The sequence below is a fragment of the Arachis hypogaea genome, chromosome 4, assembly GCF_003086295.3.
Source record: "Arachis hypogaea cultivar Tifrunner chromosome 4, arahy.Tifrunner.gnm2.J5K5, whole genome shotgun sequence".
Lineage (NCBI taxonomy): Eukaryota > Viridiplantae > Streptophyta > Magnoliopsida > Fabales > Fabaceae > Arachis > Arachis hypogaea.
This window is the reverse complement of record NC_092039.1, coordinates 36,832,566-36,856,714: the sequence shown is the minus strand read 5'-3', so window position 1 is coordinate 36,856,714 and position 24,149 is coordinate 36,832,566. Positions and strand designations below refer to the sequence as shown.

Sequence of the window (24,149 nt, the reverse complement as noted above, 5' to 3'; positions counted from 1 at the left end):
AAATATAGTAATTCAGTATTTTTAAATATAATATTTCTATCCATATCCTGTATATCAGATATAATTTTTTTTATATATGTGTTTCTATTTCAATATATTGTCCTTACAAAAAAACGCGCTTTATATAGCATACATCTATATGATGGAGAAAGAAACAGATGTGGATGCGACGTATAATTCTTCCACGCATCCAGGAAAAAGATCTCAATTAACTTAAAATGAGACTCGTAAAAATGTCTTTTATAACGATGATAATAAACACACAAATAATAAGTCATTTAAATACTTTTCTCTATTAATATTGAGTGGAAACAAAATTTGTTAACAAAATTCTCAATACAAAATTATTGATTATCGTACTAAGAACTACTGTAAAAGGTACTTTTTACTGAGAAAATATTCTCTTAAAAAACAAAAACTATGCTTTCAAATGCATTGATGATTAGAATTTTTATTATTAGAAATTAGTATCACAGAGAAGTAATTTTTTCCAATTGATCACATTCAATCAATTTAATACCCTTATCATAATAAGACTTTAAAACACACTTGTATACATTATGATTATATCTTTTGGTATGCTGTGATGGCGAGAACGAGGTTGAAGGTGCTTTCAACCCTAGACACGGCTAAGACACAGTACTATCACTTTAAGGCCATCATAATTACCGGCATGGGGCTCTTCACCGACGCCTACGACCTCTTCTCCATCACCGTCATCATAAAGATGATTGGAAGGGTGTACTATAGCGACCACCATAACGGCCAAAATAAGTACAAAACTCCTCCCGTTGTGGAGTCTGCTCTAGTGGCCGTTGCCCTGATAGGCACGGTCATTGGGCAGCTTGTTTTTGGTAGACTCGGCGACCTCAAAGGGCGTCGTTGGGTCTATGGACTTGCCTTGCTACTTATGATATTTGGCTCCTTGGGGTGTGGCTTCTCCATTTGCATTAGAAGAGCATGCGTTCTCCTCAGCCTAGGCTTCTTCAGGTTATTTAATTCTTATTTTTCACTTTAAATAGAATATTACATGATTATTTATTACCTAGGCGCATCAATCGAGTGATGAAGTGATAATTTATTGAATTTATATATCTTTCTTATTATACATTATCCTTTTGGTAAATACCCACTCACTAATTTGTAGGTCATTAAAATGAGTTAAATTCATCGAATTAACCAGTTTATTAATTTAAATGAGTAAATTTTATTCCTAAAATTAAATCTATTTAAGGGGTAAATTAGTTAAGCTCAATTAATCCAAAAAAAAAAACAGATTAAACGAGTTAGACCGCGAGTTAAACAAGTAGCCTGTTTATTTCTTTTTTATATTTTTAAAATAAATTAGTATTTGTAATTGATACTTTTCTTGATCAACCCAAAAATCCAATCCATTAACATACTATTTGTTTAAGATTTTTGATTTAAAAGTAATTTTTTTGTCAAAATATTTTTTAAAAAATAAAATAAAAAGATAAACAAACTAACTCGTTTAACCCATATGATTAATCATAAATGGTTTGAGTTAAAAAATTATGACCCGCAAGTAAAATAAATTTAAACAAGTCAGACCTAAATAGTCTGTATTTAAACAGGTCAGACCTATATAGTTCGGACGGACCTGTTTGAGAGTCATACTAATTTTTAAAGAGAAAAATTTAAAAATAAACAATTTTAATTTATAGTACTTAAAGCCGACAATTTAATACTTTTAATCCAACAATTCAATACTATATTTTTAGTCAATATTTTCAAACGATAATGGTATAAAGATAAAAAAAAATAGTTAAATTTGACTTATTTAATATTTATTAATTATTATAATAATTAATAGATATTAAATAAGATAAATTTTGATTATTTTTTATTAATTTTTTTATTATTAAATATTTTTTATTTTTAAATATTATTGATTAGTTATCAGCAAAGATAATAAATTATGTTGATTATGTGTTGCTATTAATTTCAAAATTCGATAATGATCCATTAAGCTTTAGAGTTCAACTTTTATAATGCGATCGTGAGATATATGTCTATATATAAGTAAATAATTTTTACAATATTTGAAGTGCTTTTAAATTAAACCCTAAAATTTATGCATGTAACTACATTTTAAAACATATACAGCTTTCATTTAATTTGAAGTTGTTTATATCTCATTGTATAAGAGACTAATTAACATGTGAATGGCCATGAATTCATTTCAATTTGAAGTTAATTTTCTTGTAAATTAGGTTCTTGTTGGGGCTAGGGATTGGAGGAGACTACCCTCTATCATCAACAATCATGTCTGAATTTGCCAACAAAAAGACAAGAGGCTCTTTCATAGCGGCGGTTTTCTCCATGCAGGGTTTCGGCATATTGGCAAGTGCCACCGTCACCATAGTGGTGTGCTCCATATTCCGCCGTGCTGCTGGCCCGGATAACCATACTCTGGGACAGCCACCGGCGACGGCTGACTTTGCATGGAGGTTGATACTTATGTTGGGTTCAATTCCGGCAGCCTTGACTTACTACTGGCGTATGTTGATGCCCGAAACAGCCAGGTACATATATACCCCTTTTGGACATTTCACATGCATTTACGCCCTTATCTTTTTTGTTATCTAGATAATTTGATTTTGTTCATTATCGAAATGGTTGGATTAGAAAATACATCTATTTGTGAGTATCACTTTCATCCATCTCATGATCGTATAAATTGGATTGGAAAAGTTGTGTAATTAATTACTAACGTTATTTTTGCCAATAGTATTCGACAATGACGCTGATATATTTACATGCATATAGTTGAACCTCTTTACGTATAGTCAATTAGTCTTAATTAGTGGTCCTTGTCTCATAGCTAGCTAGCCTTTAATTTCCAGGAGACAGATTAACATGTTATTGGACATCTTTATATCGTCTAATTACCTATTAGTATGTATTAAGAGTTTAATTTGATGGATTAATAGTCTAAAATATTTTTAGGATTGTCCAATTATATCTAGTTATTTAGATGATTATTCACATAATCAATATAAAAGATAATTATATTTTCTTGACATAGTATTATAATGGACTTTTTCTAAATTCGTCAAGTACATCGAATCATATCAAGTAACACCACAGTGAGTGCGTGTGTTATCATTTTCACGAGAATTAATGGACTAAGTAAGTAATGATTAACTAATTATTCTAGTTAGACAATTAAAAATTCGAGTTTAGAGATATTCAGTATCTAAAAATAGAAAATTAAATGAAAGCAGTTTGTAAACAGTTAAGAAAGTAATATGAATAAAAGCATTAAGGTTTTGGAGATTTTTAAACTTCAGGAAAAATGCTTGTCACTAGCTATCTTGATCATGCAAAGATGTATGTATATATGGCAAATCATAGTTAATCAAACTCCAATCCTTTGATGATTCAATATTTCTCTTAACTAACGAATCGTCAATTCCTTAATTAATCGATTATGATAAGAGGTGAGGCACATTTATTGATTCAAAACCACATAATTCTTAAGAACTAAACCTAGTTGATTTAATGTCATTTATCAAACTAATTTTAAAGCTTAAAGAATTACAAGAAGAAGTATTCATGCTTAATTCCTATAACTAACTTTCCCAAGTTAATAATAAAATTCAATTCGGATTAGAACTATTTTCCAATACATTCAAACCCTTGTATTAAAGAACGAAAACTTATTTCTTAAGAAAACATCAATGCATTAATCAAAAGTAGAAAAAAAAAGCTATAACATTAGTCCATTAGAATAAGCAGAGCTCCTAACCTTAACAAAGGAGATTAGTTACTCATGGTGCAAAAGAAACAAAAGCTATAAATAGAAAATGGCTGAAGGAGAAAGCTCACATGTGTGTCTCTTACCCTCTTAAATACTAACCCTAAACTTAAGATTTAGCATTCAAAGCTCAATCAAAATAAAACAAAATCAAATTTAATCTAATTAATATTTCTTATATAATTTTTTCTCTCAAGTTAAGTTAGGTGATTCTCTTCATAATTGACAATCAATACTTGATATCATGGGCTAGTGCTTAATCTTTAATTATCCATCAAGTGCTTAGAGGTGTGGAGAGATTAGTAAAGGATTTAGGAGGCCCTAGAGGTTGACCCAAGAGGTACGTTCAACGAATGGAGAGTGATTTGAACGCATGCCCAAGATTTGAGACCCTTAGCTTGAACCTCTGTTTCAGCCACGTTGAACGCATGAAAGCTTGAGTTGAACGCATGGAGGATGAGCAGCCACTGGAAGTGTAATTGGATGGTGCGTTGACATGGAGTGGCAAGTTGGATGCATGGCTTGGCGCATTAGCCACACGGCTGCCCACATTGAACGCATGGAAGTTGGTTAGCTACCGGAGGGTGTATGAAGTGGTGTGTTGAACGCAAGCTTTGGTGCGTTAGACGCATGGGTGTCTTGGCATCCCTCGGAGTCACTGCTTGGCTTGCGTTGGACACAAAGATTGGTGCGTTGAATGCACAACTCTCTGCTTGATGCAAGGGTTTCTCTATTTGGTCCAGAAACTTCTCTGTTTGCATGGTGTGTTGAGCAGAACTCCTCTATTTGGCTCTCCCCATTCTTTGCTTCTAGTATTACTCTCGCTTGCCTCTCTCCATCTTTGGTCTTTTCTAACTTTCTTTCATAATCTCCCATAATCAAATAATTCAGAGCAACTCAAAGTATATTCGCTAAACCATGAAGTAATTGCTTAAAAAAAGAAGAATCATTAATTTATTGAATGAAATTCTAAGTGAAAAACCATTAAAGATGTGGATACATCACAACACCAAACTTGAGACTTTACTTGTCCTCAAGCAAAAAGAAAAAAATAATTGAATTTAATGAAGAATAATTAAATCTCTTGAAAATTCATGTCCATATTAACAATGGGGTTTAGTGGCCTTGTGATCATAAACCGACTTTTCTTTCTTAATAACTCTTGAAGTCTTGAGAGTGACAATTCTCAAAAACTCAAGTTTGGATGATATTATGAGATCTCTTTTCTTATTTTTTGGTTGATCCTTGAACCTTTTCTTTTTTCCTTTTCACACAGAGAGATATTTCAATTGTTTAACTCTTAGTGCTTCGTCTCAAGACAACTCTTGATTATGGGCTTTCGATCGATAATCTCGAGCTAGTTGGCCCAAGTTACCAGGTGACAGAGTATCCCGCGGATCTACTTACCCAAGCCTCTACTTGACACGGTTGCATCACAAGAATATATCTAGAGATTTGATCCTAGACATCAATGTTTCAGATCAAAAGGCACTTCAGGAATGACCTTCTTTTTACTTGTTGAATTGTACAAATGGTTCTCACAAAATTTGGAGAGAAACTGTGTTGCATCATGAGAGTGAGCAGTAGGTTCCTTTCTTTTTCTCTTCTTTGATAAGGAGTCTTGAGACTTGGGTGCCATTTCTTTTGTGTAGAGCTTGTTGATGAGTGAATTGTTGTGATGGTATAGAATTTCTCAATAAATGAAATCTCGTTGCAAGTATAGTTCTACACCAACAAATAATTCTCCCAATCAAAAATTTGGTTGTCACAAGCAACAAACCCCAAATAAGAATTAACCGAAATATTTAAACTCCGGGTCGTCTCACAAGGAATTGCAATAAAGTGCTCCATTATTGGTTATGAAGAGCAAAGGGTTTGATTTTCAATGTGAAAGAAAATAAATGACGAAAAAGTAAATGAAAAATTAACTAATAAAAAAAAGGAAAAGATATTCTTAGCTAAACATAGGTAATTGAGATCACCATCCTTGTCTACAAACCATATATTGATAATCATAAGAGGCCAACCTATTAAGTCTACTTCCAAAAACCTTAAGTACGTAATATCTACTCCTAGGCTTGAAGTACGTCAAATAGGCTTGATCACATCAACCCATAAGTCCCAACCTATCTACTAATTAGATTAGTAGTGGGTTGGTGTCAATAAGTATCAAATTGATCACCAAGGGTTCTCAAATCACCAATTCATTGAGACCCAATGACTCAAGGTCACTCAATTCCCTTAGTCTAGGCCAAGAGTAAAGGAAACTACTCAAAAACTAGAGAAAACATTTCATCAAACACTTAGAGTGCAAGAAAAGTAAACATCACCAAATGCAAGAATTAACAAGACCCATAACCATCATAAGCAAGAAATCAACAATAACAATGAAGATAAACATCAAAGAGAGCATGGAAACATAAAATTGCATTAAATAAAAAGTAAATCCAACAAGGGTTCATGAACATAAAAGAGAGTAAAATAAGGAAATTAACAAGAGAAACTAAGAAGATTGAGACAATAAAACAATAAAATTTAAAGAGAGTTGAACTAAAAACAAGAATTAAAAGTGAATTTGAGAGAGATTAACCTAACTTTACCCTAATTTCTATCCTAAATCTAGAGAGAGGAGAGAGCTTCTCTCTCTAGAATTCTACTCTAAAACATGATGAAAACTAAACTATGACTACTTGGTTCATTCCTCCCCCCTCAATCCTTGGGTTCAATAGCATCAGAAATGAGTTGGATTGGGCCCAAAATGCTTCAAAAATTGCTGGCCACAAGTTGCTAAAATGGACCCACGCTGATCCTGCGATGTGTGCAACTGAAAGGCGTGTACGCATCCCTAAACGTTAGACAACTATAGCAAATTTTATATCACTTTGAAGCCCCGGATGTTAGCTTTCCAACGCAACTAGAACTGCCTCATTTGAACCTTTGTAGCTCAAGTTATGATCGATTGAGTGCGAAGATGTCAGGATTGACAGCTTTGCGGTTCCTTCATTTCTTCATGAGTTCTCCCACTTTGCATGCTTTTCCTTCATTTACATTCCTTTTGCATTGATTTTTATTGTACTTTACTTTGGAGCATTTTGTCCCCTTTTTATTTATTTTTTACTTTTTCTTTATATATATATATATATATATTTTCTTTTTCTTTATCATTTTTTTCTAAGGTATATACAAACGTATCAATGCATATAGTTTTACATATTTAATACATGAGTATGTACCCAATTCCCAAAATTTTGACAAAAATATAAAAACACCCTTTTATCCCAACCTAATGTTCCCAACTCTCCCAAACTTGAATGATAAACACTCTCACTAGCCTAAGCTAATCAAAGATCCAAACAAGGGACATTTGTTATTTTTCACTTAGGGCTTGTAATGTGCTAAAATTAAGAACAAATGGGTTAAACATAGGCTCAAAGTTGGCTAACAATGAGCGAAAAAGGTAAGGCTGTTTGGGTAAGTGAGCTATTTGAAATGATGGCCTCAATCATATAAATGCATGTATACATGGAATAATGGACATATAGACTTAAACAAATCAAAGATTGCAATCATAGAAAGAGAACAATGCACACAAGAATGAAAAATAAGTGGTTATATGATATAACCTTACACTTGGGCTCAAAACTCACATACTTGTGTTCTTAGCTTAAGAACCATGTTCCAAAATACATTCTTCAAGCAAGTTCAACACAATTTTTTTTTTCAAATTGGTAGGGTTCCCTAAAAACAGTTTCTTGGACAGGAACTCATCACCCTAACCAAGTGGTCCTTAACATAAAAAGAAGTGGTAAAATATGTACAAATTCTAACTAACATGCAACCTATCATGCAATGCAACAACTAACTAGCAACGGAAATTAAGAATTGGTGTTGAAAGAAAGAAATTATTACCCATGGAGATCGGTCGGATGACCTCCCCACACTTAAAAATTTGCACCGTCCTCGGTGCATGCAAAGAAGAGTAAGGTGGACGGGTTGCTACAACTTATTGAGCTTCTTCAAAAGGTTATGCAGATGACTTGTTTGTTGACCCCATTTAGAAGCTTTTCCTTTCCCACTTGGTGATCATCCTAAAAGGAAAGAAAAAGAAATAAAATTAAGCCTATCACAAAGATATCAAAGCAATAGAACATAGGCTGGGGCTAATACCAAATAAGAGTAAGGTTCTCACTACATGTTAGCTACGCATGTGAGTGGGAAAGCAATATAAGCTAAGGCATATCACTACACTTGATGCAAGGGTAAAGTCAAAGCATGAAGAGCATGTTGAGCATCAAGTTCAAACGAAAATTGACACAAAGAAGATTAGGGATAAGCATGAGAGTATTTGGCCCTATCCTAACACAATGACATGAGTTAGCAAGGACTAAAGCACTAATCTTATGTGTAGAGCAAATATTACAATTAATGCCAAACAAGTCACAAAGCACCAAAATTAACCAAGAAATTCTCAACAGTTGAGTATAAGAGTTCAACACCATTATTACAATAAGAACATAGAAAAGAAAGGGAAAACAAGTTACAAAAATAAAATTGAAATGCAATGAATGAAAATGAACAAATGCAACATGCTAAAGAACAATGAAAAATAAGAAGAATAAGAAATGGAAGTTTGAAGAGAGTGAGAAGAAGAAGAAGAAAGTAAGAAAGTGAAGAAGGAAGAAGAAAGAAAAGAAGAGAAGAAGGGAATAGAAAACAGGGTAGAAACAGGGGAAAACAGGGCGCAGAAGGCGACGCGTAAGCGTCATGCACGCGTATGCGTACATGAAGAGAGTGCAAAGCAACGCATCCGCGTGATGCACGGGTACGCGTGGGATGAGAATTGTGCCTGAGGCATAATTCTGGCACCAAGTTGGCATAACTCTCGGGAAAAAGTATGGGCGCTGCACTGACGCATCAACGCGTACGCGTGATATACGCGTACACGTGCCTGCCCCTTTTTTTTAAACTTAGAACAAAAACAGGGCACTCTACTAATCTACAAGCATTCTAAAACAATCAAAAATTAAATTTAAGAACAAGTCTTTTTAGTTTTTGAAAAATTTTCAAATACAAAACAAACAAAATTTTACACCTCAAGCAAAATACAACTTAACAACAACTACTCTAATCAAAACATGAATTTAACAAATAACCTATCAATAAAAGCAAAATGTATAAGAGTATAGAAAATAAGAAAAACTACCTACAATGGCAACTCAACTCATTTATTGGTTATATTTACAAGAGAATGAAAAGAGTTTACCATGGTGGGGTGTCTCCCACCTAGCACTTTTATTTTAAGTCCTTAAGTTGGACAATTGGTGGAGTCCTTGCTATGGTGGTTTATGCTTGAATTCATCCTGAAATCTCCACCAATGTTTGCATCTCCAATGACCACCGGGATCCCAAATTAGGCGCAAAAAACCTTAAAGTAAGCTTAAGTAAATGACAAGGCCCCAAGCGTTTTGGTTGTTGAAATGAATTCCGGGGTCCCAAATCTTGTTCTTGCACCCATCTTCTTGTTGACTACCATAGTCAAGTTTGGGTGACAAGGCTTGTGAATTCTCAATTGAGCATCCAAACATTCTCCTAGACCCATGCAATTTGGTTCTACACCAACCATTGCTATTCAACTTTGAGCATGCAACCATCATGAACTTAGAGTGATGTTTCCAACCACTAACCATCTCCTTTTTCTCTTAAAGCCACAAAGAGCTCTAAGTTTCCCATCCGTCTCAAGTAAACTATATTCAAGTGGGATAATAAGGCATAGAGATGAGAGATTTACCCACTTGAATGAAAGAATAGATGGTGATGGCTTGGGGAGAGGTGTTTCCAACAATCTTGTAAGCTCTACTCCTTTGTGTTCTTCCTTGTCAACTTTCACCTCTAGGCAAGCTTTTTCAATTTCAATTCCTTGCTTACCAACTTCTTCTATACACCCTTCATTGCTCAAACCATATGTTGGAGGTTGTGCACGGTCCTCCTTGTCATCAATTTCATAACACAATGAGAGAGTAAAAGAGACATTGGTTGGTGTGGATGCATCTTCGATGATAGAGCTTGCTTCTTGCTCAACCTCTTCCTCTTGGTAGCTTCCTTCCAATTCAATCTCTTCTTCATTGCTTACCAAAGGTATGGGAGGTGAGGTATCTTCTTCCTTACCCTCTATGTCAAGCCCAATTGGAGAGGATTCAATTGTAGATAGGAACTCCTTAATGATTGAATCCATCTCTTGATCAACCTCTTCAAGATTGTCAACCGTGGTATGTGTTGGAGGTTGTACACCCTCCTTAACATCAATATCAAGCTTCTTGAAAGAGGGCTCTATAATTATACGCTCCCATGGGCTTCCAACATCTCCTAGGTCTTTAACCACTCTTTCCGGCTCAATTGTCTTAACTTCCTCCCTTTGTGACAATTCTTGCTTCAACTCCTCTTCTACACTTTGAAGTTCTAAACTCACTCCCTCACTAAGCTCTTTGATTGCTTTTCCACATTCAATAATGGGAGTGCCTTGATCGCGTAGGCTTAGGCGGGAGGAGACTATGCTGCAAACGGCTTCCGCCACGGTAGCTATCTTGGCTTCTATCTCCTTGAACTCCTTTTGGTTCTCTTCTTTCCTTTGGATGTAAGTGCTAATATATTCTTGGAGAGAATCATCCATTAGAGGTGGTAAGGGAAGAGAAGGTTCATTGTTTGGTAGGGAAGTTTCATAATTGGAAGTTGGTTCATCTTGGTAAGGGTATGGAGGTGGTGTATATTGAGGTGGTTCTTGAGAGTAATTATGTTGGAATGATGGTGGTTCCATGTATGGTTCATATGGTTTATAAGGTGGTTGGTATGATGGATAAGGATTAGGGAGGTGTTTGGTGGTAGGAGCCTTATGAGTAAGGTGGTTCAAAATTAGGTTGAGGGGGTGGTTCATAGGCATGTGGTAGTGGTTGTTGACAACTACAATAAGGATCACCACATCCATTAGATTGATATGCATTAAGGATGGAATTATACTTATAAGAAACCGGAGGTTGTTGTTGCCAAGAAGGTTGATCAATCCCTTGAAGCTCCCCCCATCTTTGATTGTTTCATCCTTAATGCATGTTGTCATTGAAGCTTCCATTCCCTACAACATAATTTGAACCAAACTCATAGCCAAAAGGGTGAGAATTCATAGTAATAAGAGAAAATAAAAACAAAAGCTAACAAGAACAAGAAAGCAAAGTCTACACTAGCAAAAACTAGCAAACAAATAAAAGACACACATATTTACATATGAATAATAGCCAATAACATAACACCATTACAATTCCCCGGCAATGGCGCTATTTTGATGAGTGAATTGTTGTGATGGTATAGAATTTCCCAATAAATAAAATCTCGTTGGAAGTATAGTTCTACACCAACAAATAATTCTCCCAATCAAAAATTTGGTTGTCACAAGCAACAAAATCCAAATAAGAATTAACCGAAGTATTTAAACTCCGGGTCGTCTCACAAGGAATTGCAATGAAGTGCTCCATTATTGGTTATGAAGAGCAAGGGGTTTGATTTTCAATGGGCAAAAAAATAAATGACGAGAAAGCAAATGAACAATTAACTAATAAAAAAAAGAAAAAGATACTCTTTGCTAGACATAGGTAATTGAGATCACCATCCTTGTCTACGTACAAACCATATATTGATAATTATGAGAGGCCAACCTATTAAGTCTACTTCCAAAAGCCTTAAGTACGTAATATCTACTCCTAGGCTTGAAGTATGTCAAATAGGCTTGATCACATCAACCCATAAGTCCCAACCTATCTACTAATTAGATTAGTAGTGGGTTGGTATCAATGAGTATCAAATTGATCACCAAGGGTTCTCAAATCACCAATTCATTAAGACCCAATGACTCAAGGTCACTCAATTTCCTTAGCCTAAGCCAAGAGTAAAAGAAACTACTCAAAAACTAGAGAAAATATTTCATCAAACACTTAGAGTGCAAGAAAAGTACACATCACCAAATGCAAGAATTAACAAGACTCATAACCATCATGAGGAAGAAATCAACAATAACAATGAAGATAAACATCAAAGAGAGCATGGAAACATAAAATTGCATTACAAGAAAAGTAAATCCAACAAGGGTTCATGAACATAAAAGAGAGTAAAATAAGGAAATTAACAAGAGAAACTAAGAAGATTGAGACAATAGAACAATAAAATGTAAAGAGAGTTGAACTAAAAACAAGAATTAAAAGTGAATTTGAGAGAGATTAACCTAACTTTACCCTAATTTGTATCCTAAATCTAGAGAGAGGAGAGATCTTCTCTCTCTAGAATTCTACCCTAAAATATGATGAAAACTAAACTATGCCAACTTGGTTTATTCTCCCCTCAATCCTTGGATTCAATAGCATAGAAATGAGTTGGATTGGGCCCAAAATGCTTCCTAAATTGCTGGCCACGAGTTGCTAAAATGGACCCACACTGATCCTGCGATGCATTCGCGTGAAGGGCACGTACGCGTCCCTAAACGTTAGGAAACAATGGCAAATTTTATATCATTTTGAAGCCCTGGATGTTAGCTTTCCAACGCAACTAGAACCGCCTCATTTGAACCTATGTAGCTCAGGTTATGATAGGATTGACAGCTTTGCGGTTCCTTCATTTCTTCATGAGTTCTCCCACTTTGCATGCTTTTCCTTCATTCCTTCAACCCAATCTTTACGTTCCAAAACTGAAATCACTTAACAAACATATTAAGGCATCGAATGGAATTAAAGTGAATTAAATTTAGCTAAGGCCTAAAAAGTATGTTTTTCACACTTAAGCACAAATTTAGGGAGGATTACAAAACCATGCTATTTCATTGAATAAATATGAGAAAAATTGATAAAATCCCCCAAATTAAGCACAAGATAAACCAAAAAATTGGGGTTTATCAAACCTCCCCACACTTAAACCAAGCATGTTCTCATGCTAAGAATAAAGAAAGACAAGAAAAGAGGTATGAACATTTATTCAATGCAAATAACTTACATGCACCTATTTATATGAATGCAACTAAATGCAAAATAATTCTACCTACTTGGTTAAAAGTGAATCAATCCCCAAGAACACATATGCACATGTAGGGCTAAGTAGTATGATGATTCATGAATCCTACCAATTTGAATATCAAAATAAAGTACAAGTAGACTTGCAAGAAGAAAAGCTCATTAAAGCCAGGAGCAAGGAATTGAGCATCGAACCCTCACCAGAAGTGTATCTGCTCTAATCATTCAAGTGTATAGGTTCAATCACTCAATTCTCCCCTAATCATGCTTTCCAATATCTGTTTTTCATCTAACAATCAATAATTGTTAATGCATGCATACATTCATCATGAGGGCTTATTCATAGGTTGTAATGGGGGTAGGGTAAAGGCGAGGATGCATATGGTCAAGTGAGATTGAAATTTGAATCTTTGATCAACTTAAACTTCTCAAAAAAATTTTCAACCATGTCAAAGAAAATAGAAAGTATACACCTTTGAAAAGCGGCAGGGACATTGTGACATTGGGATTTTTGCTAGTAAAGAATTTTATAAAAATATAGTCGCGTTGTAAGTATAGATTCTAAACCAACAGAAAATCCCTTCATACAAACATTTTGGTTATCACAAGTAACAAAACCCAATAAATTTATAAACCGAAGTATTCAAACCTCGGGTCGTCTTCTCAAAGAATTGCAGGGAGGTATGTTCTTATTATTGGTTATGCAAAGGTATATTTTAGGGTTTTAAAAAGGGTTGAACAAGTAATTTAATTGACAAGAAAAATAAATAAATGACTATAAAATAAACTCTTGGCAAGATATGAGAAATTGGAAGTCCTATCCTAGTTATCCTTATCAGGTGTGATGAGAATTGGGTTTTAATCTCACTTAGTTAACCTTTACTAAAGCAAAGGAAAGTCAAGTGGACTAATTAGTTTGATCCTCAAGTCCTAGTCAATCCCTGTGGGAAGACTAGCTTTAGAGCGATCTAGATCAATTAGAATCTGCCAATTTCAACCACTGCTGAGTTTGACAACTCAAGAGTTACCAATTAATCAACCAAAGCCAAAAGGGAACAAAATCTACTTGAATGAAAATAATTTGGATAGAGCCCAAGCATCAATAACATAAATTAGAGAAAACAATCATAAGTCTGAAATACCTCAAATTATATTAATTAAGAAAATCCTAACATGAAAAGTTCATAAGCCAAATAGGCAACATAAGTAATACAAGCATTAAAGCATCTGGAAGTAAAAGAGAAATACAAAGTAAAAGGAATATTGAACCTGATAAAGAGTCGAAATCCTAAATCCTTTAAGAGGAATCCTAATCCTAAATCCTAAGAGAGAGGAGAGAGCCTCTCTCTCTCTCTCTAAAAACTACATCTAAACTATGAAAAGTGAAAATTACTCGCTATCTAATTGTCATCCTCTGCATGAATGCATTCCCTCACTTCATAACTTCTAATCTGTGTCTCTTGGATTTGGATCTGGGCCAAAATGCCTAAAAATTGTTGGAAATGAGATCTGCAAATTTTGCAGATCACGCACGTCACGCGTCCGCGTGGGTCACGCGGTCGCGTCATCTGGAGTGTTGCTCTTCCACGCGGTCTCGTCAGTCATGCGCCCGCGTCAGTTGTATTTCACAAGTCACGCGTTCGCCTCATCCATGCACTCGCATCGATTCTCTTTTGTGCGAACCACGTGTTCGCGTCATCCATGCGGACGCGTCACTGCCAGTTGCTCAAAAACTCCAATTTGTGCTTTCCTTCCATTTTTGTATGTTTCCTTTCCATCTTTTAAATCATTCCTACCCTATAAAACCTGAAAGTACTCAACACACAAATCACGGCATCGAATGGTAATAAAGGATAATTAAATTTGATTATTTTAAAGCATAATGAATATATTTTCTCATATATCACATAATAAGGAAGGGAAAGTGAAACCATGCAATTTACATGAATAAGTAGATGAATGATTGAATAAATCACTTAAATTAAGCTCAATATACATCATAAAATATGGGTTTATCAACCTCCCCACACTTAAACAATAGCATGTCCTCATGCTAAATCCAAGATAAAGAATAAGGTAAAGTGGTGGAATCTCATGCAATGCAATCTATCCTAGATGAAACTACCTAAATGAGTCATGCAAATCTAGTTATTATTCACCTATATATAAGGCTTTACATGTAGTTAAATTAATTCACATTCTCAAGGAATCATATACGCATAGCCAACCTTAGATAATGTTAAAGCACTTTTACAATTGAGATGGGTAAATAAAATATTTTTTAAACTTGCAAGACAATTAACAATAGAGGTAGAGATATATGGTGATGAGCTATTGAACCCTCACTGGATTTTGTGTTTACTCTCTAGTCACTCAGTGTTTATTGGTTAATCACTTTAATCTTCTTTTTATCCTTGCTTTCTATAACTTTGTTCTTCATCTAACCAATCAATAATTATAGAATACAGACATACAAAGATCATGAGGTCTTTTTAAGGTTGTAATGGGGCCAAGGTAGAGGTAAGGGTGTATGTATAAGGCTAAGTAAGCTAATAAGTGAATCCTTGATTAGTCTAAGATCTTACCTAATATATACATACTTTATACAAATCAAAAGTTTCTTAACCTATTTGCCCAATTTTTTTCCACTTTGTATTATAGACTCATGCATTGAATTTAACTTTGTCCCATGTGCATTGGTTCTTTTATTTTGTGTTTGGGGATTTTTTTGTTTTTGTATCCCCTTATTAAAAATAATTTTTTTTAATGCACATGGTAATTTAATTAGTTTGATTTCACATGAGCATGCTTCCCAAATTTTTACATAACTTGTTCAATTTAATTTCCTACTTTTTCTATCATCCCATATTCCCATAAAATTCTCCACACTTAAATTATACACAATTTCTATCTTAAGCTAAGCAAGGATTCAACTTGGGATTTTTATTTTGTTTTTCTGCTTAAGGCTAGTAATGTGGTTATAAAACAGAAGAGGATTAAAAAGCTCAAGGGGGCTAACAAGGATGGCATAAAAGGTAGGCTTTATTTGGGATACGTGAGTTAATAATCAAACATGGCCTCAATCCTATCTTGGTATGTATCAATATTCTATATTGGATATATAGATTAAAGTAAAGTAAAGAACACTAGAATAAAAAAGAAGGGCGAAGCACACAGAAATAAAAATTATGGTTTGAATGTAACCATACAATTAAGCTCAAAACTCACAGGCTGTGTGTTCTCAAGCTCATAAATCATATATCTTTTATGTATGTCATGCAAGTAGAATTTAAGAGTTTCCATTATTCTCAATGTAAAATATATTGGATGGCTTTAAAGTTTTAGTGTTCCTCCTTGATGAAATGTTGCCAACTAACTAACATGTAATGCTATATATACAAGGGGTGTAGATTGATTCTGTTAAGGTCTCTAGCTTACTTCCTTTTTATTTTTAATCAAATCAATTACCATATGCTAAAAAGGGTAAACTATACTAATTAATCCACTTAATATATAACTAGTAAGCTAAGGTGCAAATTGAGTTAAAATACCCAAGATATTATACAGCCCAAAGTGCGTAATGCAAAAATACAGTCAAAAGCAAAAGAAAGAAAAATGTGCAAAAATACAGAAAATAGCTAAAATAAGATAAGAGTCTGTAGTGGTTCACCAAAATAAACAGATGCCAGAGATGGCGACCTCCCCACACTTAAATAATAGCATTGTCCTCGATGCTCAGTCAACCAGGGTGTGACGAAGTGTCATCTCTGGAAGGATGGGCTGCTGGTGTCTCGACGGTAGGCTGAGGGTCTGTAGTTGCTGTGAGAATCAGAGGAGTGGTCTGCTGAAACGGGGGCTCTGTTCGTAGAGGAACCTCTGGATCTGCGGTCTGTAGCGGGTGGTGCTCCTCATGATGTGGTATAGTGTGGCCGGGACCTCCCTGCCCAGCCTGGGTAGGTGCCTCTTCCTCGTGATCACTCACCTCCTCCTCAGATGTGTCGGAGGACGTGTCAGGCTCGAAGGGAATGTCACCACTAGAGCGGATCCTCAGCTTGAGGTGCTCATAGCGTCGCTTGTGGCGACGCTCAGACTTCTCAAAAAGTCGCCTGGTGCGACGGTTAGATCTCTCAAACTGCTACTGGTGATGACGCTCCATCTGATCTAGGCGGTCAAAGAGTCGGTGCACCAGATGGTAGACGGGCTCAGGAGCAGGTGGGGGTGCAGTGGGTGGTGCTGGGCCAGTGGAAGCAGAAGGGGTAGCTGTAGAGGTGGCTGCCTCAGTAGTGTCAGTGAGAAATAGAGGGCGGTAGCCGAAAGCCAGAAACTTCCGACTGTGAGGGATGATCTTGTGGCACTTTACGGCGGGGGGCTTTTCATCAACAGCCTCCCAAGGTACCTTAGCTCGGTGACCCAACTGAGTAATTAGGTAAGGAAAAGAGAGGGTGCCTCTAACACGGACCCTGGCCATGTAATGCCGGATGAAGCGAGGTAGATAAAGGTCCTTACCCGTCATTACACACCAGATGAGGGTAATCATAGCAGCTGGCACCTCCGTCTCATGAGTGCTCAGCATTACATAGTTGCTCAGAATCTGTTGCCATAGTCGAGCCTCATCATTTAGATATATAAGCCTGATTCCCTTTGGTACCAATGTGCTTGTAACCATGACCCAAGGAACAGTAGGATCAAAAGTGATGTCCTTCTTTACTGCATCCCAATCAAACCTCATGAATCTTATATCTTCCTCAGCCTTCTGGTAACCATTTGGCTGATCTGATTTAGGTGGAAGATGGAGGATTTCTTCAATTGCTTCTTCAGTAACCAGAATTTGTTTGCCTCTGAGCTGTACTGCATCCAGGGAAGATAGAAAGTAGTTACTGTAGAATTCTCTAACCCATGATGAGTTGACCTCTGTTAGGTTCCTCTCCAGGAAGAACCAGCCTCTCTGCTTGATCTGATCTGAGGTGTACTGCTGGAGTTCTTCTGAAATTTTGAGGGTCCTTTCCAGGTGTAGGTTCCTGGCGGTGGCAAAGGTCGGGTATTTCAGCTCACAGTATTTGTTTGCAAATTTTACCAGGTTAACTGAAGGTACCAACTAATCAGCCTTTTCCTGCGGGGTAAAGTTCTTCTCCCGCCAGGAATCATCATGTAAGATGCCAAGGATGGAACCAGAGGATTCACCTCTTTTCCGTTTGCCAGTGGTGACTTTGCCCTTTCCCCTGCCTTGAGAGTCAGACATCCTGAAAAACATAATTTCTAAGATATAATTGAGGAGTAAAAGCAGGAGAACAAGTAGGCAAATAACAAGATAGGCATTAAGTGGCAAAGGAGCAGTAGAAAAATGAAATGAGTTAAGTAAATGTATATTTTGGATTGTTTTGGAGTTGAAAAGCTGAGATGAGAAATCACATTCCAAAATATGTTAGAAGTGGAAAGCTTGTTAAATAGAAAAACAATAATCATACCGTGAGTGAAATTAATTGAAAGAAGTAGTGAAAAGGTAAAGTGGGAAGTTAGAAAGTTAAAAATCAGTGAGTTAGTAAAAAGGAAGTCATAGTAAGTGGCATGAAGATTGGTTTCTAAGTAACAAGAATTTCACAATTTTAAGCAACAGTCAACTCATATTCAAGCAGGAATAACAGGGTATTGAAGATGATTCATATAGATATAGGAGTAGTAAAAAGTAAAATCACATCATCAAAAATTCAAATTATTGACCAGGAAATCAAAAATAAGAAGAATGCGAGCCCGTGCATTCAAGAATAGGTTTGGTATTCGTGGAGCAGTTCAAAAATGAGAATTTTCAAAACCAATACTTGAATGTAGAAGGAAAAATAATTTGCAGAAAATTGGACAGCATTTCGGCTAAAATTGGATGTTCCCGAAAAATAGATATCAAGAAAAACAGTTCATATGAGATTAACAAATGCTGCAAACAGTCACAAACAGTAGGAATAGTAAAGAATAGTCTAGCAGCATGAACATAGCAGATGAACAGTATGAAAAACACAGCCAGAATAAAATTGCAGAACAGATAAACAGGTAACAGGAACGGTGCAATTATCAGGCCTAAATCTACTAACCATATCCTAGCTACCTAACCACCTAGAATCCACTACAAACATGCATCTCTATCTAGCCTATGCGGAACAAAAATTGAAAAACGAACTAAAGAGTCGCAATGGTGAATCGCCGTATGGCGGAACCTGGTGCGAAAAGGGCAATGAGATGGAACAGAGATAAGGGCAGATGGGTGATGATGCGGCGGCACTGGGTGAAGCACGGCGGCGCAGCGGTGGGGCAGTGGCCGTCAGAGGTAGGCTGCGGTGGGAGGTCGGTAGTGGAGGAGAGTGAGAGATGGGGAGAAGAAGGAGGAAAGAAGAGAGGGTTGAGTGTCGCGGCAGGTCTGGGTGGTCGGGGGTGGTCTTGGTGGTCAGAGGTGGTGGCTGGGGTGGTTGAGAGAGAGAGTTGCAGAGGTAAGAGAGAGGGGTTGGGGTTTGGGGACGCGACGGGGAAAGGGTTCGCGTGACATAGGGTTAGTAATCGCGAATCCACGCGAACGCATAGAGGATGCGATCTCGTGAGTAGGGTGAAATAATGTTGACGCGGATGCGTGGTTGACGCAATCGCGTGGGTTGGGTGTAAGATAGGTGACTTGGACACGTGAAACACGCGAACGCATGCGTCGCTGATATTTGTGCTAGACGCATGATTCCAGCGTCGTTTCAGCGCAACTCTCTGTTTGATTTGGGGGTCATAATCTTCGCGCGATGCGATCGCATCGCTCACGCTTTCGCTTGGTGTGGGTGTTATGTCAGTGACGCGTTTGCATCAGGGATGCGTACGCGTGGGTTGTTTGGTGCTACACGCACAATAGCCGCACGATTCCAGCCCAACTTTCTGGGCGTTGTATCTTCACGTCGATATCCAGATCACGCGTTCGCGTGGGTGACGCGGACGCGTGGGAGGCCTTTTTGCAACTAACGCGATCACGTGGGGCACGCGGTCGCGTGGAACAATTGTGTTAAAGGCACACCTCCAGCCTTGCTTCAGCGTGACTCTCTGTTCACTTTCCTTTCTTTTAATGCACTTGTGACGCGGACGCGTTAGCGACGCTGTTGCGTCGCGTGCTCTCTCTCTTTTTTTTATGCAGTATACAGAATGCAAAATGCAGTGAATGTCATGCAAAAATTCAGGTTCAAACAAAATTCAAAAACAGAGCAAAATAGAGGGGAAACAATCATACCATGGTGGGTTGTCTCCCACCTAGCACTTTTAGTTAAAGTCCTTAAGTTGGACATTTGATGAGCTTCCTGCTATGGTGGCTTGTGCTTGAATTCATCCAAAAATCTCCACCAGTGTTTGGAATGCCAACATCCTCCGGGGTCCCAAACAAGGTACGTAAAGCCCTTAGGTGAGTTCAAACAGGCTTGCAGGCTCCCGGAGTGTTGAATGGTAGAATAGATTCCAAGATCCCAAACTCTACTTATACACCCGTCTTTGTCTTGATCTGCATTTTTCCAGCTGGGTATGATAAGTAATCTGAATTCTCACTGTAGTAACCAAACAGGTTCCGAGATCCTTCCAATTGAGCTTGACACCAATTTCTGCACCTCAAATTGAAGTGCGAAACCTCATTGAATCTTGCATACCAGCGCTGAGTGCGAGTCATTTCCCTTTTTCTCTTAAAGCCGCAAAGAGCTCTAAGCTGGCCATCTGTTTCAAGTAAACCATATTCAAGTGGAAAATTAAAGATAAAGGTCAAGGATTTTACCCACTTGAAGTTTGTGTTGGGTGGTAATGGCCTTGGGACAGGTGTTTCTAGTGGTTCTGCAAGCTCTACTTCCTTGTGGTCTTCAGTGAATTCCTCCACTTCTTGGCAAATTTCTTCCATTTCAATCATGTCTTGATCAAAGTCACCGATATCTTCTTCATCACTTAAGTCATAATTGGGAGGTTGAGAAAAGTCGACCTCTGCATCATCTTCGTATTCACTTGGGGAAGATTCTTCTGTCTCAAGGAATTCACTTGCGGATGTAAGTTCATTATTAAGAGAACTTGAATGGTGACTATCATCATCAGGAAAACTTGAGTCTTGGGTTATTCCGTCTAATTTCTCATAAGATACCTGCCTTAGGGGTTGTGCACTATCCTCCTTAGCATTAATTGTAACGTCTTCGATGGAATTCTCCACAACTCTGTATTCCTGCGGAGGTCCAGCATCTCCTAAATCCTCAACCAACTCTTCTTCTTCTACAATGACAGTGTCCTCTACTTGTTCCAGTACGAAGTTATGCTCTATGCTGTCCACTGGAGTTTCTAGCGTCTTCTTTGTGTTGCGTTCTTCATTGGATTCTCCACATGAAGCCATGGGAGTCTGTTGAGGGACTGAACGTCTGTAAGATAATTGATTTATTGCTTGCTCCAGTTGATGAAGGGTTGCATTAAATTGGTCTACTGATTCTTTGAAGCGAACCTGTGATTCTTGGCTTGATGGATATGGACATGGTGCATAGGGGAGTGGTGGTTCTTGGGAGTAATTAGATTGGCATATGGTGGCAAATGGTGAAAAGAAGCTTGTGAGTAAGGTGGGTCAAGGTTATGATGAAAGGGTGGTCTTTGAACATAGGGTGGGGCTTGTTGTTAGCTACAACGTGGTCCACCAAATCTATCAGTTGGGTATGCATTGTAGAATGGTCTCTGTCCATGATATCTAGAAGGGTGTTGTTGCCTAAAGGGGTGATCAGATCCTCTTGACTCCATCCATCTTTGATTTCTTAGACCTTGATGCATAGTCCTGTTATAGCTTCCATTCCTTGCAACAAAAGTAGAACCAAACTCAAAGCGAGAGGGGTGAGAATTCATAGTAGTTATCAGAAATAAAGGGGGAAGAGAAAAAACAAAGAAACAAGTAAAAGAAAAAAAATATTTACAATAACCAATAATAAGGCACACGTTTGCAATTCCCCGACAACGGCGCCATTTTTGACGTTGGGATTTTTGCTAGTAAAGAATTTTATAAAAATATAGTCGCGTTGTGAGTATAGCTTCTAAACCAATAGAAAATCCCTTCATACAAACGTTTTGGTTGTCACAAGTAACAAAACCCAATAAATTTATAAACCGAAGTATTCAAACCTCGGGTCGTCCTCTCAAGGAATTGCAGGGAGGTATGTTCTTATTATTAGTTATGCAAAGGTATATTTTGGGGTTTTAAAAAGGGTTGAACAAGTAATTTAATTGACAAGAAAAATAAATAAATGACTATAAAATAAACTCTTGGCAAGATATGAGAAATTGGAAGTCCTATCCTAGTTATCCTTATCAGGTGTAATGAGAATTGGGTTTTAATCCCACTTAGTTAACCTTTACTAAAGCAAAGGAAAGTCAAGTGGACTAATTAGTTTGATCCTCAAGTCCTAGTCAATCCCTGTGGGAAGACTAGATTTAGAGCGATCTAGATCAATTAGAATCTACCAATTTCAACCACTGCTGAGTTTGACAACTCAAGAGTTACCAATTAATCAACCAAAGCCAAAAGGGAATAAAATCTACTTGAATGAAAATAATTTGGATAGAGCCCAAGCATTAATAACATAAACTAGAGAAAACAATCATAAGTCTGAAATACCTCAAATTATATTAATTAAGAAAATCCTAACATGAAAAGTTCATAAGCCAAATAGGCAACATAAGTAATACAAGCATTAAAGCATCTGGAAGTAAAAGAGAAATACAAAGTAAAAGGAATATTGAACCTGATGAAGAGTCAAAATCCTAAATCCTAAGAGAGAGGAGAGAGCCTCTCTCTCTAAAAACTACATCTAAACTATGAAAAGTGAAAATTACTCGCTATCTAATTGTCATCCTCTGCATGAATGCATTCCCTTACTTCATAACTTCTAATCTGTGCCTCTTGGATTTGGATCTGGGCCAAAAGGGCCCAAAAATCGCTGGAAATGAGATCTGCAAATTCTGCAGATCGCACACGTCACGCGTTTGCGTGGGTCATGCGGTCGCGTCATCTGGAGTGTTGCTCTTCCACGCGGTTGCGTCAGTCATGCGCCCGCGTCAGTTGTATTTTGCAAGTCACGTGTTTGCCTCATCCATGCGCTCGCGTCCATTCTCTTTTTGTGCGAACCACGCGTTCGCGTCGTCCATGCGGACGCATCATTGCCAGTTTCTCCAAAACTCCAATTTGTGCTTTCCTTCCATTTTTGTATGTTTCCTTTCCATCCTTTAAATCATTCCTACCCTATAAAACCTGAAAGTACTCAACACACAAATCATGGCATCGAATGGTAATAAAGGATAATTAAATTTGATTATTTTAAAGCATAAGGAATATATTTTCCCATATATCACATAATAAGGAAGGGAAAGTGAAACCATGCAATTTACATGAATAAGTAGGTGAAGGGTTGAATAAATCACTTAACTTGAGCTCAATATACATCATAAAATATGGGTTTATCACATTGCTTACCCAAAAAGGCATGCGGTGATAAGCAAAAACATCAATAGGGCAAGTGAACATCATCTTCTCTTGATTCATAGGGTCCATTGCAATTTGGTTGTACACTGAATAGCCATCCAAGAAATAATGGAAAGCATGCCTACCCAATCTTTCAAGCATTTGGTCAATGAAAGGTAAAGGAAAGTGGTATTTTCTTGTGGCAGTGTTAAGTTTCCTATAATCAATGCACATCCTCTAACCAGTGATGGTTCTTGTTGGAATGAGCTCATTCTTCTCATTAGTAACTACTGTGACTCCTCCTTTCTTAGGAACAACTTATATTGGGCTCACCCAAGGGCTATCAAAAATGGGATTGATAATTCCAACCTCGCACAACTTCATTATTTCCTTTTGAACCACCTCTTTCATCACTGGATTGAGCCTCCTTTGTGCTTGCACCACCGGTTTAGAGTCTTTTTCAAGTAAGCTTTTATGAATGCACATAGTGGGATTATTCCCTTAAGATCACTAATGGTCCATCTAAGGACAGTTTTGTGGTCTCGCAACACCTTAAATAATTCTTGCTCCTCAAACATGTTCAAAGAGAAACTTATGATCTCTGGATAAGTGTCATTGTCTCCAAAGAATGCATATTTGAGGGTTGGAGGCAGAGGCTTTCATTAAAGCTTGGGTGTCCCCTCTTTCTTACTTCGGATGTGAATAGCTTCCTCTTTTGGTGATGTACACTTCTCTTCTTTGGCCAAATTGATATCTTCGGGGGCCTCTAGAGAATTGGTGAGCTCTCCCTCTTCTAAAGCCTCTTGAACCAAAGGAACAATCAAATCAATCTTCATGCAATCCTTTGAGTCAC

General features: G+C 37.1%; 1 protein-coding gene across 1 annotated transcript in view; it reads left to right on the top strand.

The window, feature by feature from the left end:
* Positions 1–349: 349 nt before the first annotated feature.
* LOC112794810 (probable inorganic phosphate transporter 1-9) overlaps positions 350–24,149 on the top strand; it is a 51,229-nt gene continuing 27,429 nt past the window's right edge. The window contains exons 1-2 of the mRNA XM_072235505.1: positions 350–990; positions 2,235–2,546. Of these exons, the coding sequence (XP_072091606.1) occupies positions 587–990; positions 2,235–2,546 (716 nt within the window). The 5' untranslated portion in view covers positions 350–586. The remainder of the gene's footprint in view (positions 991–2,234; positions 2,547–24,149) is intronic.